Source organism: Akebia trifoliata, unplaced genomic scaffold (assembly GCF_017979445.1).
Source record: "Akebia trifoliata isolate Shusen 1 unplaced genomic scaffold, ASM1797944v1 Contig00614_ERROPOS522519+, whole genome shotgun sequence".
Taxonomy (NCBI): Eukaryota; Viridiplantae; Streptophyta; class Magnoliopsida; order Ranunculales; family Lardizabalaceae; genus Akebia; species Akebia trifoliata.
The window spans coordinates 55,001-72,165 of NW_028237132.1; the positions used below are offsets into that span (position 1 = coordinate 55,001).

The 17,165-nt window shown below is 34.8% G+C and overlaps 1 protein-coding gene across 1 annotated transcript; it reads right to left on the minus strand.

The window, feature by feature from the left end:
* Positions 1–7,830: 7,830 nt before the first annotated feature.
* Positions 7,831–16,768, minus strand: LOC147381212 (UPF0481 protein At3g47200-like). The gene is made up of 4 exons (XM_086430721.1): positions 16,642–16,768; positions 14,194–14,881; positions 13,503–13,795; positions 7,831–8,709 (listed from the first exon to the last, which is right to left on the minus strand). The coding sequence occupies exons 2-4, from the start codon at positions 14,792–14,794 to the stop codon at positions 7,831–7,833; spliced, it is 1,773 nt and encodes a 590-aa protein (XP_086286847.1). The 5' UTR covers positions 14,795–14,881; positions 16,642–16,768.
* Between the last annotated feature and the right edge of the window lie 397 nt (positions 16,769–17,165).

Here is a 17,165-nt window from a genome sequence, read left to right on the forward strand (position 1 = left end):
TTAGTGGGCCGTAGATGGACTTAGAGTATTTTTGGTTTCAACGATAGAGCGGTGAAGGTAGAGGAAATAATAGGTGTCCAAAGTCTCATTTTTTTATTTTATTTATTTTTTTGAGTTTTTGAAAATATTGGTTTGATCCAAAAATGCCACGTGTTGGCAAGTCGGGCTTTTTAGGCCCGTTGACAAGTTTTATTGAAAATCGGGTATTTTTTGGGTTTGGGAGTGGAGCGATGAAGGTTGGGAAGGTGTAAGGTAGGTTAAATCTCTTTGATGGGCCCACTAAACCATTAGAAGGTCTCAAGGGCCTCGATTCGATCAAAATGCCATATTTCGATTGATTTGGGACTTTGAGGCCCGTTGGCAATTTTTATTAAAAAATCTATATTTTTGGGCCCTTTCGAGTGGGGGCCCGTTCAAATTGGGTGTCTACAATCCTATGCCGCCTTTCAACCATACATGTTTGCTCTGGAGTGTATGGACATGATACTTGATGTATAATTCCAGTGGAGAGGAAGTGTGAAGATGACTTGGAGTTTATGAATTCTCCTCATCCATCCGAGTGAAAAACCTTAATCTTTTTGTTAAATTGTCTATTGACATATTGTTCAAAGGCTAAATAAGCATTTACAAAATCAGATTTATGTTGTAAGGGAATGATCCAAGTATACTTAGAAAAATCATCAACTAAACATGCATAATATCTAAGTTTTCCAATAGATAAAATAGGAGCAGGTCCCCACAAATCACAATGAATTTTTTCAAAAATGCTAGAACTTAAGTAGGCGTTTGGATAGGACTCCTTGGCTACTTTTGACTCTTACGGGGAGTTAGAAGTCGTTTGGATGCGTTTTGATGAACAACTCCTTCAAAGAGTTACTCCGCGCAAGAGCAAGAAATTACTCTTTGTGAAGAAGTCGAGAAAACCTATTTCTCAAAACTCATCTTGCGGGGAGTCAAAATCTAATGGTTCATTTTACCAAAATACCCTTAACTTTATTAATTTTCTATGAAAATATTCCTAATTCATTTGCCCTTAAATCAAATGAAAGAAACATTTATTAATATTAAATTTTGTTTTTTTTTTTAGTATAATGGATTTAAACACATTATATTAATATTTAATATTTAAAATATTATATTATATTATATTAGTATTTATTATATTATATTATATTAATATTTATAGTTAAACACATTATATTAATATTTAATATTTAAATATTATATTATATTATATTAATATTTATAGTTAAAATGTCAAAAACAATATAGTTTGAAGGCATATTATGACACTAAAAGACAGTCTGTCAATTTTTTTTTAATATTATGTCATACTATGTCAAAAACAGTCTGTCAAATTTTTTTTAAAATTTTGAGTATAATGGATTTAAACATATTATATTAATATTTAATATTTAAAATATTATATTATATTATATTAATATTTATTATATTAATATTTATAGTTAAAATGTCAAAAACAATATAGTTTGAAGGCATATTATGACACTAAAAGATAAAAAACAGTAACTGGTATAATATAAGGGTATTCTGATCTTTTTTCTAGAAGTCATGAAAAGTCAGTATGGTTCCCAAACAGACTTCCAGCACAAAAGTACTTCTGCCAGTACTTCACAGAATTGATTGCCAAACGCCCTTTCTACACAGAATTACTTTTCCAGCTCCTCCATAGAGTACTTCAGCTCCTGTTCTTTGGAAGAGTAGTTCTGCTCCTGGTATCCAAACAGGCCCTAAATGTTTAGAGAAAGAAAAAGGTAATCTACTAAGCTTCCCTAATTGGCAACTATTACAAATATGTTCGGATTTTACATTGCCAATAACATCAATCAACCCTTCACGATAGAGGTCTCTTTCGGCAGGTGGTCAATTGTAAAACTTTGATGTAGAAATGCAGAGATAGAGATTAAGAAATGGACTTTGGATAAGTCGAATTCGTTCCACAGGGACAGTTGGGATTCAAAAAGTTCATTCAGATTAAAAACAAAACAGAGTTTGAAAACAAAAACAGATTAGTTTTAAAAACAAAACAGAGTTGTAGCAGAAACTAAAATGGAAATCAACTTGTAATTTGAAATCAAAACAGAAAATAGAGATTGAAAATCAGATAGAGAGGGCTTTGAGAAGTCAATCAAACCTTTGCAAATCATCCATAATGTAGATTAATTCCAAAAATAACTCAATCCATGGAGCAAGTCGTTGCTCATGGATCGGAAGAAGGAGAAATTAAATTAACGAAAGCAACTAAAAGTTATTCATGAAAATCCTAATCTGATTGAGATTGTCTAACTTATATTCCGAATCTTCACAGAGCATAGCCGTTCTTGAACTTATCTGAGTAATGGCTATCAAAGTTGAATCAGAAATATAAGCTAGATTACCTTAATCAAAGGAGAGTTTCCAGAATAATTAACATGTAAGCAAAGTAAGAAATTAAAACTACATTAGAGGGATGAATCTGCTCTGGCATTCTTGACCTCTCTAAGGAGAGTCTAGCCACTCATTGCAGGGTTCATAGTTGCAGAAATAAGAAAATACAGAAAATGACAGATGAAGAAGATGATGTAAAATAGATATGCAACTTGATTCCTTCTTGAATGGTTCTCCAAAGGAGTTACAATAAGAATTAAATGATGAAATCCCTCTTGTTGTTCTCACTAAAATCAAAAGCTCTCTCAAAGAAGAAAACTACAGAGAATTACCAAGAGAAAATTAAAAACTACAGAAGAAGAGAAGGGCCCTTTATCTGAAATCAACCCTCCAATTTATAGCATTCATAATCAGGTCATTGGGTTGATTTTTCGGATGATTCGCTTCGAAAGAACCATTCAAATACAACCACCGAAGTGTCTGGAACATCTTGTACAAATCTCGAGGAAAAATTCCTCAAAATCACCGCGGAGCACCAAGGCCTAATCCTCGCGCAATGACGTGGCGGCCGAATTCATCGAGATTTTGTTGGATGCTTCCTTTTTGCTCGCACATTGTAACCGTCTTTGTTTGGTGATTTGATAACTTCCACGTGCGCTTTATTTATCTGCAATTAGCAATAATATCTCATTAGCTCTATTAATTTAGATAAATAATTTAATTTTGTAATTATTTATGGGAACTAACATTTAAAATGTGATAGAATCCGAGAAATTACGGTCCCAAAGTCAAATTATTGGGACCTCATCAGTAGTCGTCATATGTCGCTCTCCAGGTGGGGGAGGTCGTCTTTGTTGAATGTTCGACGTTGGGCTATGGGAGTAGCCACGATTTTGGTACTTCGGTTGCTGTGCCTGAAATCCTCTTCCTGTTGAAGTGAATTTTCGTTTGCTGCCTTGATATCCTGTGGAGAATTATTGATATCTTTGTTGATGTTGTCCGTAGAAGGCAATTTGAGGGGTGAGTGCGTGGGTGGCATTTGCATGGTTTGAGAACCAACTTCGTCCAAGGCTTTGAAGTTGTGAGACAAGCTTAGAGTATGATAGTCTTGGTGGTTTGAGCATGGTTGTAGTAAAAGTTTCATATTGAGGACCAAAACTAGTAAGAAGACAAAATACCTTTTCTTTGTCTGGAACTGGTTTCCTAATTGCTGCAAGATTGTCACATAGGCCTTTGAAGGTTTGAATATGTTCTCCAATGGTTTTGTCATCTTCTTTCCGAAGATATGTTACTTGTTGCTTGAGTGTGAATTCTCGTTCTTGTGAACCTTCTGCGTAGGCATTTTTCAGTGCTTCCCATACAACATTTGTTGTATCTAACCCCACGACGAGGCCAAGTGTTTCTTCGAAGAGTGTTCCAATTATCCACCCTCGAAGAAGACGATCTGCTTTTCGCCATGCAATGTATGCTTCTGTTATTCTTGGTACATAAATTTTTGCATTTGGGGTATTATTGGAATCTGATATAGTGTATTTAGGTGGGGCAAGATCTTCATTAGTAAGGTGACCGAGCAATTTTTGGCTTTCTGCAAGGGCCAATGCTTGTTCACGCCACAATGGATAATTTGTGAGGCTGAGTTTGAGAGTAATAAAATTTCCAACGTTGAGTGAGAGTGAAATCATGGTTATTTGGAGGCTATTTGAGCTAATTGAGATGCTGGGTTGTGCAGTGTTCACAGTGACTCTGATACCAAGATAAAAACTTGAAAAAAGGAGTAAATCTGCCTTAGTTATTCATGAACACAGCTAGAGACAAAACTCTTTTTCATTTCTTGATTCACACTACTACAGAGAACAACACCACATCCTCTATTTAAACACAAATACTAAGATAAGAAAATTACATTGAATACTGTATAGCTGGTAGCATAAAATCTGAGATATGATCCAAGATATGCTCTTAGAGAATATCCCAAGATATGCTCTTGTTTAGAATCCAAGATTTGCCCAATCAATTTGTTGAGATTTCCTTAGCTAGTCAAGCTACCATTTCAGGTTGAAGTTGTTGCCATAGATATGATCCAAGATATTCTCTGTTTAGAATCCAAGATTTGCTCAATCAATTTGTTGAGATTTCCTTACCTAGTCAAACTACCATTTTGGGTTGAAGTTGTTGCCATAGATACCCCTTTATCCTTCAACATCTCTCCACTATTGTAACATGAATTGTGGGAGTTTTGAACCTTATCACTTCTCTGAGTCCCACAATTCAGGCTGAGATGCTGGGTTGTGCCAATATGGAGAACCAAATAAGTGAATTAAACCAAAGGATTTCTGCCAATATCTCCATGAATAGATTTGACTATTGCATTAATTATTCATGAGTGTTAGAATGTAGGTATCAGTGTCACAAAATCTTGATTCATAATGATTTGTGGCACAAATATTGGAGTCGTGAAAATCTGACTACCCCACGTGGCAAACTCAATCGACTACTTGACGTGACAAGTTCGGGAACTGTAGATCTGCGTTCCTCAGAACTGTGTATCTCGAGGAGTGCAGATCTACGATTCTCGAAATTATCACGTCAGGGTAGTTGATTGAGTTTGCCACATGGAGTAGGCAGATTATCACGATTCTAAATATTGATGTATGAGAGATAAGCAAGACTTCCTCTCCCACAACAATTTTGAACAAGAAGACCAAACAAACTTAGTTGGCTTAGTGTTTTGCCAATTACTAGTTACTAGACTTCTCTCCCTTTTGTTTTATGAGTCATGATGGAGCAACATTGAAATGGACATCCTTTCACACATTGGTATGCCTAGAACCATAGATGATTCTCACTCGTATCTTGATGAAAAACATCTATGGTTCTGTACACACATCCAAGTGAGCAATGTGTTAAATGATGTCAATTTCAATGTTACTATAGCATTTTCCTTGTTTTATTTTCCTCTTTTTATTGTACATTGGTATGTGGGAGACTTAGAGTTATGATACCAATGAAATTAGTAGTATGACTTCACGTAATACCACCGTGTCAAAGTTAAAGAGTTTTGAAACATACCTTGAAGAGAGTTCAAAAAATATTCAAGTGAAGATAGATTTGGAGTCTTATTTGGAAGAAGCTACGTACCTAATAAAAAATGAAAAATATTTGGATGATGAGACATTTAACATCTTAGGTTGGTGGTAGTATAATGCACCTAAATGTTCTGTTATGAGAAAAATGACACGTGATATCTTAGCGATTCTTGCATCAACCGTTGCTTCAGAATCAACAGTACTTGTGGGAGAGTAATTGATCGATATCGATCTACTATACATCCAAAGACTGTTGAAGCATTGATATGTGCGCAAGATTGGATTAGAAAAAAAGCTAGAAGGTAAAATTTTAATTTATTTGTGAATCAATTTGCTACATTATTAAATTACTTATAAATTATGATTTTTTCTATATGTTATTTTGTGTTAACAAAGGGATTGTTAAAGACAACTATGCATTTAAAATTGTGCTTAAGGCTATTAATGAAATCCATCTGAATGAGGATTGTGGTTCCATTGTTCAAAAAGATCCTGATGATGAGAATGAAATTATAACACTAGATCTATAAAATATCAAGTAAATATAGGTATTTATAAATTTATTTTTATTTGATGAACCCAAAAGTCTTGATTGGAATTTGACTTTTCCTTGATCCTTTGTTATTTGTTTACATGTTTAATTGTTAAAGAGGAGAAGATCACTAGTTTTGTAGTTATCAAGATTTTATTTTAGTTTCGAGTTATATATAGGAATTTGACATTTTTCTTGTTTTCCACTATTTTTTTAGTTTGTTTCCTTTCTTTTTCTTCGATGGTACACAATTTATCAATATATTTTTTTTGATCTGGTGGACTCCCAATTAAATCAATAAGTAAATGGTATTCTCTATCATACAATTGTTCCCAAGTTGTCATAAAATAAGAGAGCCTCTATTACCAAATTTTGCTAGCCACCTCAAGATGTGTGCTAATTATTTGGTGATGTTTTGTTTGTTGTTTGAAATTTCAATTTATGTCTGTATAATTTGTGTAGAAACAAGGTATTATTCTGTCTGATCTATTTTTTGTGGATATGGATCTTGTGAGTGGTAGAACTATAAGGTTTCTTTATCATATAATTTTGTTGATGTTTTGGTTCATGAGCATGTATGTGTTTGAAATGAAAAAAGGATTGCTTAGGATTTGATCTTTTTTCTTTTTGGAAAGTATTGGAGTTAATTTTGAGAACTTTTGATGATTTTGAAGAGTAATTTTCTTGTTGGTTGGTTAGAAACATGGCTGATTTTCACATAATCTTAATGAATTTCTTTAGGAAAGATGGTGTTTATTATTAAAAAGATTAAGGGGGTTTTGTGTGTGTGTGTGTGTTTGATTTGTCCATTGCATGGTGTTATTGGGCATTGTAGTGGCAGTATGTATGCTAACAAAATCCTTAGAAGCTTGTCATAGTAAGGGAAATTATATCTTCTACCAGATAGAATCAAGCGAAAACACATGTAAAAAGATAATAAGTAACCATGTTTTTATTAGCAATATTACAATCAAAATGTGTAATCGGGACCATTAGTGAGTATACTTGAAAATTCTAATCTCATATTTTTTTAGGAGATTTTATATGAAATCTTAAACAAATAAATGAATTTTCCAATCAAAGTCGTGTGGATGGAACTGAACCAATGGGTAACCGTGGGTTTTATTAATTCTGGTTCCAGTTCCAAATAATTTTAAATTGGAACCAAACCGATAAAATAAATGATTCGCGGTTTAAGGTTGCTTAGGAACCGAGCCGAACTGGAACCGACCCATTGACACTCCTACTTAGAGATCTTGGCCGTTAATGGACTCTTTGCAATGCTTTTCCTCACTTCAATTCGCTAGTAAAAAAATTATTTTTGGAATTTTGAAAGGAATTGTGATAATCTGACTTACCCACGTGGCATACTCAATTGACACCCCTGATGTGACATGTTTGGGAACCGTAGATCTACTCTCCTTGGGATACAGAACTGCACTCCCCCATAAAAAGTGCAGTTCTGTATCCCAAGGAGAGTAGATCTACGGTTCCCAAACATGTCACGTCAGGGGAATCGATTGAGTATGCCACATGGGTAAGTCAATCAGAGTATCACGACTCCTTTGAAAACTATTCGTGGGGGCGTGGGCTGCAGTTTTCTTGGGTTTTGACCAAAATAACACTGACTTTATTAAGTTTAAATGTAAAAGTGGGGGCATTTGTGAGTTCCAAAATTTGGCATGTCAAACCACGTCCACCCTGCGTTCTCTCATTAGAATAGTAAATATTATATATGTATATGAAAAGAACAAGAAATGATATAATTATTTATCATATAAAGATAATTGAAAGTACAAGCATGGGTCTCAACCCTTGGACTTATCATGCATGAACATAAGAAAGGATTGAAAAAACAGTCTGTAAGATAGTTAGAAGGAGGAGAGCAATGGCAGCACCGAATGAAAAGTATGCCCATGGACTGTTGACATAGTCACGCTTCAAGGTTGCCTTCCTTTTGTGCCAAGTTGTATTATAATATTTATCAATCTTCTTGCAAAGCCTACTGAAATAGAACTTTCTTAGAACAAGTCCCTTACCGATTTTGTTGAAGAGAACTGAAACTTCTTCCTCGTTTCCTAACCAGTGATTTATGATTCTTTCTCGTTCAAGTAACTCTACGTCTTGTTTGGAGTTGATGAGCATATCCATGAAGGTAGCATAAGATGATAAGAAATCGGTAATTCTTGGGGAACTCTGCTCCAAAGCAATGAGGTTTCTAAAGATCCACTCGGTACCATCTTCAATGTGTAAAGGTGGGATTTCAAGAACTCCATTTTCAGGGTTAAACTTAACGTTGAATAAGTTGTCAGATACTCCCTTCGTAAAAGTGATTCCCCCTTGTCTCAACTCTGTCGCACATTGTAAGAAATGCCAATTCCCATCAGCAATTTCAAGTGACAATGGGAGGTAGCAATGGTAGAAGAGATGGAGTAAATGGTTTCCACTCCCACGTAGATTGTACTTCTCTCTTAACCCCTCTTTATTAATTTCGAAAAACGAACAAAAGAAATCCCAGGTAAGTTCAACAAAGGAGTCAAAGGGCCGAACTGGCATACCCCCAACTAAAAGAACATATAAAGACTCGAGGACAATAAATGGAAGTTGGTTTTCAAGAATTAGCAAATCATGTACGAGAGGAATGAGCATCCAAGCTACATTAAATATGGGATCGTCTTTGTCTCTCGATACCTTGTTTGAGTACTTTAAGAAGAATTCTATTATAAAACAACCATCAAGTAGCATCATTTCTACAAAATGATTGTTTTGATCAAGTTCAATGGTCTCCGCATAGCAATTTATAGCTTTTTCTTTCAATGCCAAAATGGCTTTGCCGCAATCATCCAAACTTACTCCTTGTGATCGACAAAGTAGGTCATTCATGTACCGTCATTTATGCTCTTCCATAGCTTTCAGATTTGGTTTGTCATGATGTAATGGTCCAATTGAGAGTCTTTGAGGGGTATAGGCATCTTCATTTACTTTGCGAATACTCTCGGGAACCCTGTAGATACAATGTTCTGAGTGTGTTGGTGGAGACAGTTTGTCGAGCTTCTCTTTGATAGAAACCATAGACCACTCTTTTGGATCTTCATCAATGTCAATTGCAGTATAGTCTCCTATTTCATTTTGTTTTGTTGCACTATAGCCACTAGCCATCCCTATGTTGTTCGTGTTGGTCCTTTAGAATTATCTTCGTAATTTCAACCAATTAGTCATTTTGATCAAACTTACCTGCATCATTACCAAGTATCAACCTTACTACATATCAAATTGTCTCCCTAAATTAATGAAAGATACAGTTTTAAAAGTCATCTGCAACCTAGATGACTCATCTTGATCTTGGAGGCAACTAGGCGAGATAGTTAATGTGATTGCATATAACATTGGCTCTTCAAAGGTTCAAGATGATTCATTGGGTATATGAAAATATAGACCAAGTTGATGTGAACTCGGCAAAGCCAACCAAGTTTGGCCGAGTAAACTAGGTTTGGTGTTCTTTTATAAATAAATAAGAATTAGTGATTTCCTGACCGATAAATCCAAGTACCTAATATATGTCAAAATTAAGACAATGTTTTGAGGGGAAAGTACAAAACAGGGCTTGCAAGATGTGGAAATTATCATGTCATATGCATTTTTTAAATATTTAGATTACATAGGTGATAATCCCTAAAATATAATGGATTTTTTTTTTAATTATCAAATATGATCTTCATGTACTAATAATTACTTAGTTTTTCATTTTATTTTATGTCCTATTCATTGCTAGCCAACCAACTACTCCAAAAGACTAATATGTTAGAGATGGGGAGAACTATGAATATAAGAGGGTAAAGGGGCTAAACTGGGGTATGATCACATACATAAACTCAATTCTCCCCCTCACCCATAAGGGTGGAAAGAATGGAATCCATGACTTATACGAACCTAGCATTCTAATACCATGTTAACCAACCAACTACTACAAAAGACCGATCTGTTAACGAGGAGGAGAGCTATGAATACAAGAGAGGTATGACACACCCGAGAGTGGAGGAAACTATGCACTCAGCAGAGAGGAGAACTATGAAAAAGACTGTATAAAGGTAAATTTAAGGAAATGCAGATACAATAGGTCCTTATTTGATAGAAGTTCCATTTAATTAAAATTTACAACAGGGGTTATCCCCTAGACTCTAAAACACCCATATTTTAGAATTTTCATTGAACAATGCTCAAATTTAACTATCATGGATGGATTAAGTTAATTTTTTGATATATGTAGGTCCTGCTTGGTATGCTACAAATCATTTACGAATGCAAATAATTTTCTGAAATAAATTTTACTGGTGCTTGGTACACAATACAAATGATTTGCATTTCAAAAACTTTGCATGGATCACCTAGATTCTTAAGAAATTTCGGCAAATGATTTGCGGCACAAAAAGTAGTGCAAATCATTTGCAAAATCATAATAAATTATTGCAAAGATCAACCAATCACAAAAAAAAGATTCGCAAGAAATTTCCAAATGCTTACCAATAAATAGTAAATCATTCATCACAAACCATTTGCAGTGCAAATGATTTGTAGTGTACCAAGCAGGGCCATATAATCACTAGGTGTGTCAAATATTAATGGGTGACTAAAAAAAAGCTTCTCCATTAAGCATTTACGTGAGGGAGGTAGACCGATATAGTAAAGAACTGAGATTTGCTGTTTTGAAAGTTATGTGCTAAGTTCATGAACCAATGGCATGACGCCGGCCATGTGTATTACATGAGCAAAAGTGATAGGTTACTAAGAGAAAATTTACGAGCACTTAAGTGCTTTATTTTTTCAGTACACATGGTATCGTGCCACCGGTTCATCAGCTTAGCACATAACTTTCAAAACAACAAATCTCTGCTCTATAGTAAGCATACACTAGAATACATGTTCATTCATTTAAGAGAGACTTAATTATAAAAATATCAGAGAAGGAGAGAGTCACAGAGACTTACTTGAAACAGATAAGAGATATAGAGCACTTTGCAAGATGGATTTGGATATAGCATATAGGTGATAGAGAACGATATTTAAAAGCCTTGGGCTGACCCCACCTAACCTTCATCAGTCCTCTCTTTAAACAATATTATTTTTTCTTTGTTTTTTAACTTTAGGGATTAATTAGTTCATTGACAATAACAAAATCTTATTCCATAGATTTGGGATCGATAAACAAATTTTGTTCTTCTATTCCACTCTGTTAGAAGCCAAGTCTTTTGTTATTGTGAGTGAGTTCTTATCTGCTTTCCCAAGTAAACAAGTAGTCAGAATCTTTATTAAAGCACTTTGGTCAGGTTATCCTTGTTTCAACATAGCAAATATTTAACTCATTCTTTACTTGAGGAAGGATTATTAAGACCAGAATTAATAGAATTTCTTTAGTTTATAAATTTTGATGCTCCAATAGGAATCTGTTGTGGCTAGATCACTAGCCACACATGGAAATCGACTATCGAAATTAATCTCCTCTAACAACCAAACAATCAACGCCAACAACTAAACCCCAAGAATGTGTTGCAAAAAAAAAAAAAAAATACAAGTAACAATAAAGAGAGTAAAGAAATGAACGCAACCATAATACAAGATTTACTTAGTTCACCCACAATGGGATTACACATCCACGGGCAATCCGACAACAAAATGCACTAATCAAGGAAGAAATTATAAGAATGAAAATCTATACTTACCTCCAACACTCACCAAATCTCTACATTCAACTACAGTAAGAATCCAAACAAGAAATCTCAATCCCACTCCTATTGTCACAAACCCATTACAACAATATGAAGATCACCCTCAATGACCTTGAACTTCTAGATTTTACAAAAAAGAAAAATACACACAAATATTCAATACTTAATACAAAAGAGAAAATCCCTTTTATGGATCATAACTACCATCTAGAGATTCCCTGAAACTAATGAAATGGTATTACCCAAAATACCCATCAACATTAGGAAACAAAAGATGATGATTTTGTATTTACCAAAACCCAACAGAATCTCTTTAGTTTAAGACTTTCTCAATCATTTGTTTCATTTATACTTGGAGTGTTAAGTAGTCATAATATTTTCTCTGTTCTTAAAGCCTTATTCCCTCTTCTTTCATTTCCTTAAAGGGGGAGTTTGGGGAAAGAAAAAAAAAATTATGCCCAGTCTCATTAAATACCGACAACATTGTATGACAACAATCATTCACTCTATATTACTTTTCGAAAAAAAAAAAACAATCATTCACTCTATATCATGCATCAAAAACAATATTTCTTTTATATGTTTTACTTTTTTTTTCAAAGGTTTCACAATAAGGCAATATTCTGGCCACCCTATTCAAGCACACAAATAGAATTACACAAGGAAATTTGATCTCTTTAAGGGCTTGACCAAAGTTTTGTTGATTTCCTTTCTTTTATCCAGAAGAAATAAAGAAAATTAGATTGGAATCCTCTTTAAGGCAGTGTTTTGGTTTGATTGGAGCCTGACCCTATATATATTGAAAATGGTGGTTCGGTCAATGGCAAAAGTAAGATGTATGCAAGAAGCCAAAATTACTATGTTGGCCTCTGCTAAGGGTATTTTTACTAAATGGGGCATCTGCTGCAATAGCATTTTTAAAACTTACTCTTATATCTTTCAAAAGAACAATGACAAATTGCCTCCCCCCTCGGACAAACTGCCCCCAAACTCTCCCCACGTGGCTGTGCATAGAACTATATCTTTTGTTTCCTTGGGATACACAACTGCACAGCCTCGTGGGGAGAGTTTGTCGGGGGGAGTTAGAAAATCATGACTCATCTTCAAAATTGGCATTTATTAGAAGAGTTGTGATTTTCTGACTCCCCACAAACTCTCCTGACGTGGCATGCCCATGAATCATAGATTTTTCATTGGGATACACAATTGCACATCCCCATAAATATGTGCAGTTGTGCACCCGAGTGGTTCATGCACATGCCACGTTAAGAGAGTTTGGGGAGAGTTTGTGAGAGGGGGGAGTCAGAAATAATTATTCTTATAATAAGATGAACCGAGGGTCTAAAAATAGCAATCTGTAGAGGTAAGATCAAAAGAGCAAGAGAGCACTACCCCAATCGTTTTGGATGACTTAGAAATTTTTTGGAAAACTCTACTTGTTGGAGGGGAGTTAAAAGCTCCAAGAGTAACTATAGTGTGTATACGAGCAGAGAAATCAATTAACCTGAAAATTTTATAGAGATCAAGGAAAAAATTAATCTCGAGATTATTTATAGAAGTAATCCAATCCTAATGATTTGTGGCAGAAATCTTGAGGTATGAAAGAAAAATCAGATTTCTTGCTATTGGGCATGTAAGGTGCACAAGTGTTTGGACACATGTAAATGCTTCATAAGGATTAATAGAGAATAATTGACATAAAACCCAAGATTAATGATGAACATAAGGACCGACTGAAATTAAAGTCTGTATGAATGTGAGAATGAGGAGTACAACAGCAGCAATGAATTTAAGGACTGCCCATGGACTATTGAAATATTCACGCTTCAATATCGTTTTCCATTTGTGCCAATGGATTGCTTTCCATGTGTGCCAACGGGTCATGTAATATGCTTCCATCTGCTCACAAAGCTTAGTAAAATAAAAGTCCTCTATGGTCACTTCTTTGCAGAGATTGCTGAAGAGAACTGAAACATCTTCCTCACCACCCAAGTAGTTGTTTATAATTCTTCTCTTTTGAAGTAATTCGACGTCTTCCGTCGAGTTGATAAGGAAATCCATGAATGCTGTGTATGATATAATGTGATGTGTAATACCATGGGAACACTGCTCCAAGGCAATAAAGTTTCTAAATAGCCACTCTGTCGATTCTCGAATGATTAAAGGTGGGATTTCTAGCACTCCATGGTTAAACGACATGTCGAATAAATTATTACTCTTACCCATCTTAAAATGGATTCCTGCACGATTGAGCTCTGTTGCACAACGCAAGGATCCCCACTTCACATTGCATGTTGTCATCGTTTTAGGTGACGAGGGAAGGTAACAATTGTGCAAAAGATCGAGTAAATGTTTGCCATTACTTAGATTGCTCTTCTTTTGTAACACTTCTTGCTCCATGTTCAAAATTGGTCCAAAGAAATCGAAGATGAGATGCACAAGAGAGTAGGACGGAAGATCTGACACACGCCCACTAGAAGATTATATAAAGACTCAAGGACGATAAACGGAATCTGATTTTCTAACAATAGCAAGTCGCGCATAGTAACATTAAACATCCAAGCTGTATTGAATAAGGGCTCACATTTGTCTCTCAATTCCCATTTCGAGTACTTAAGGAATAACTCTAGTATGAAACAACCATCAACTAGCATTATTTGAACAAAATTATTGTTTTCAAGATCAATGGCCTCTCCATAGTAACTATTAGCTCTTTCTTTCAATCCCCAAATAGCTTTGCCAATATCATCCAAGCTTACTCCTTCTTCTGATGCTCGATGAAGTAAGTTGTGCGTGTACCGCCATTTAAGCTTTTCCATAGCTTGCAAATTTTGTTTGCCATGATGATATGGTCCAATTGAGACTATTTGAGGGGTATATGCACTTTCATTTAGATTGCGAAGTAATCGAGGGACTCTATAGATACTACAACCTTTGTATGTTGGAAGCACTTTTTCAAGTCTCTCTTTGATAGAATTCATATAAAGCTTGTATGGGTCTTCAATATCAATGCAAGTATGGCTTTTTCTTTCATTTTGCGATGCTCCACTACAGCTACCGGCCATCCCTATGCAATGGGCTTGTAGAGATGTCTTTTGTAATTTCAAGCCCTTAATTGTTTCAATATCAAACTCACCTGCATCACTACTAGTCTTATGGAGCAAGAACAAAAAAATGATAATAATTATACTTGATTAACCCATTATAACAATACAACATGCAATTACCTATAAAAAAAAAATATGTAATTTGTTTTTGAGAAAAGATTGTCAACATAGTGTTGGAGAGTTGTCATGAATTCAACTCGAATTCTTGATGATCCGTTAACGACCGTATGATCTGATTAGGGTATTTTTTAGGATTCATTCTTTGTCTGAGAAATGAGAGCCGCAAGAGAGAGAGAGATTAGAATGGGTGTCACAGGGGACTAGGGTTTTCTAACGAAGTTTGTAGAAATCTCGTTTTGATATAGTGGATTGAACATCGTTGCCTGTGGACGTCGGCATCTTGATGAACCACGTAAATCGTGTCTTCTGTTTTGTTTTCTCTATTTTATTTTTGCTTTAAATTTCTTGCTCATAGTTCGCTTTATTCATTGCACGCTTTAGCACAACACATAGTATATATCAAAATATGATAGAATAGTAGAAGCTTTGACGAATCTTATAGCGAGATCTGATATTTTTCTTCGATCAAAATTGTTGATTAATTTACCATCTCTTTCAATGCAATTAAGACAAGAGTTGAATGGATTCAAAGTGGGAGAAAAGAGAGAGGAATATGTTTAATATGAGAGAAACAGAAGAGAAAGAATGCGAAGAAATACCTCCACCCACCCCTCTGTGAAAAAACGAAATAGCAAAGACAACATAATCTCACAAAACACAAGGATTTACGTAGTTCAGCAGTGTGCCTACGTCCACGGAACATAACAAGAATAATAACTGAGAGTCACCAAAACATGTAGAACTTCCCAAAACAGAGAACCCCATAAATTAGAAAACCCTTAAAAAAATATTACACGATTGCCCTTTTCATATCCCTTAAAAAATTCAGGTCGGGAGCTCCACCCCAACAGCTTTGTGTAACGCAAAATTATACAAGACATTTACACAACACCCCAACACCCCCCCCCCCCCCCCCAACCCAAAAAAAAAAGCAAATAAAATACCACACCACACCCACTTTTAAAAAAATTAGAAAAAAAAGTGTATAAAAGCCATGTAAAAAAATATATATATACTCATTCCATCTAGCACTCTTTGGGGAAGAAATAATTCAATACCAAGCAGCGAATTCGTTGCTTTCTTCAATGCCAAACAACAAATTCGTTGTTTTTCATTAAAAAACAATGGATTCATTTATATTTTTTAATACTCAATTCAAATCTTATTTAGAACGAAATTTTTGATTGGACTGTCCCTTCTACTATTGACAAATTGAAATAAATGACCACAATTTTTAGAAGGTGCAGGCTTGCTAGGTTAGTTAAAGTACGAAAGCATAATCATTAAAAGACCATACATGGCAGATTTCGTAAAGCATCCAAATCATATAAACTCGGGGTGGAGAATTGAAACCCTCCACCCACACCTAAATACATTCCATGTAAGCCATAATTCGAAGAAATTATAATAATTAATTAGAATTGGTTAGATGTGAGAGATATGGGACAATAATCATAACAATTCGAAGGCAAAATAGATCCCTAGAAAAGTCGCCCTTTCCCTCATCTCAATCTCAATATGTATCTTTGACGGAGATATATATATATACAAGATTCATAGTGATCAGGACATGTTTTCTAGCAATTAATCTATTTTGCTTGATAATCGCCACCCATCTAAGTCGTTCAATTCGTTTCATGGAGATTCCTTCTTCTAAACAAGAAACAGAGAGTGAGTGAGGTTACCTCGATTCCAAAATGGCATAATTCATAACAGTTTGAATTTATGAATCCTCCCCAACACCTTTAGTCCCTTCTTCATTTCTTGATCCTTTCTTTGATCTCAGACTTTGTTATTTATAATAACGTGCCCCTATGTATAAACTTGCATGTTTAAATATTTAATGTGGCTAAAATCTTACATTTGTTGTCATAAATCGGAAAAGTATTGTTATATTTTTTTTTCCTCTAACCAAACACAAATTGACTTGAATTCTTTACATAAGTCAAGATCCCATGCATTTAGATGCCTACATGGCACGTTTTAGTTGGTCTTTTAAACATCTTGAGACTCTTAATCAATGCATTTATTTCCTAATCAAATTGTGTCATGTAGAAACCTAACCTATTTTATAGGCACGGGACATTGTATTGGATCCTGAGTCTCTTTACATTACATATTTCCGGTGGCTTATTATTTTATGATCAAGTCTAAATGATATTATGGATATTCCCACTCTTTGGGTAGGACTAATCCAACTGTCACCATC

What these genes read in the sequence shown, in the direction of transcription:
- LOC147381212 (XM_086430721.1), bottom strand. Translation starts at nt 14,794, where the DNA reads ATGGCCGGTAGCTGTAGTGGAGCATCGCAAAATGAAAGAAAAAGCCAT. An exon ending in TAATCTTCTAGTGGGCGTGT is followed by an intron (nt 13,796 to 14,193) that starts GTCAGATCTTCC and finishes TATCATACACAG; the next exon opens with CATTCATGGATTTCCTTATC. An exon ending in TTAAATTCATTGCTGCTGTT is followed by an intron (nt 8,710 to 13,502) that starts GTACTCCTCATT and finishes TTCTTCTTAAAG; the next exon opens with TACTCAAACAAGGTATCGAG.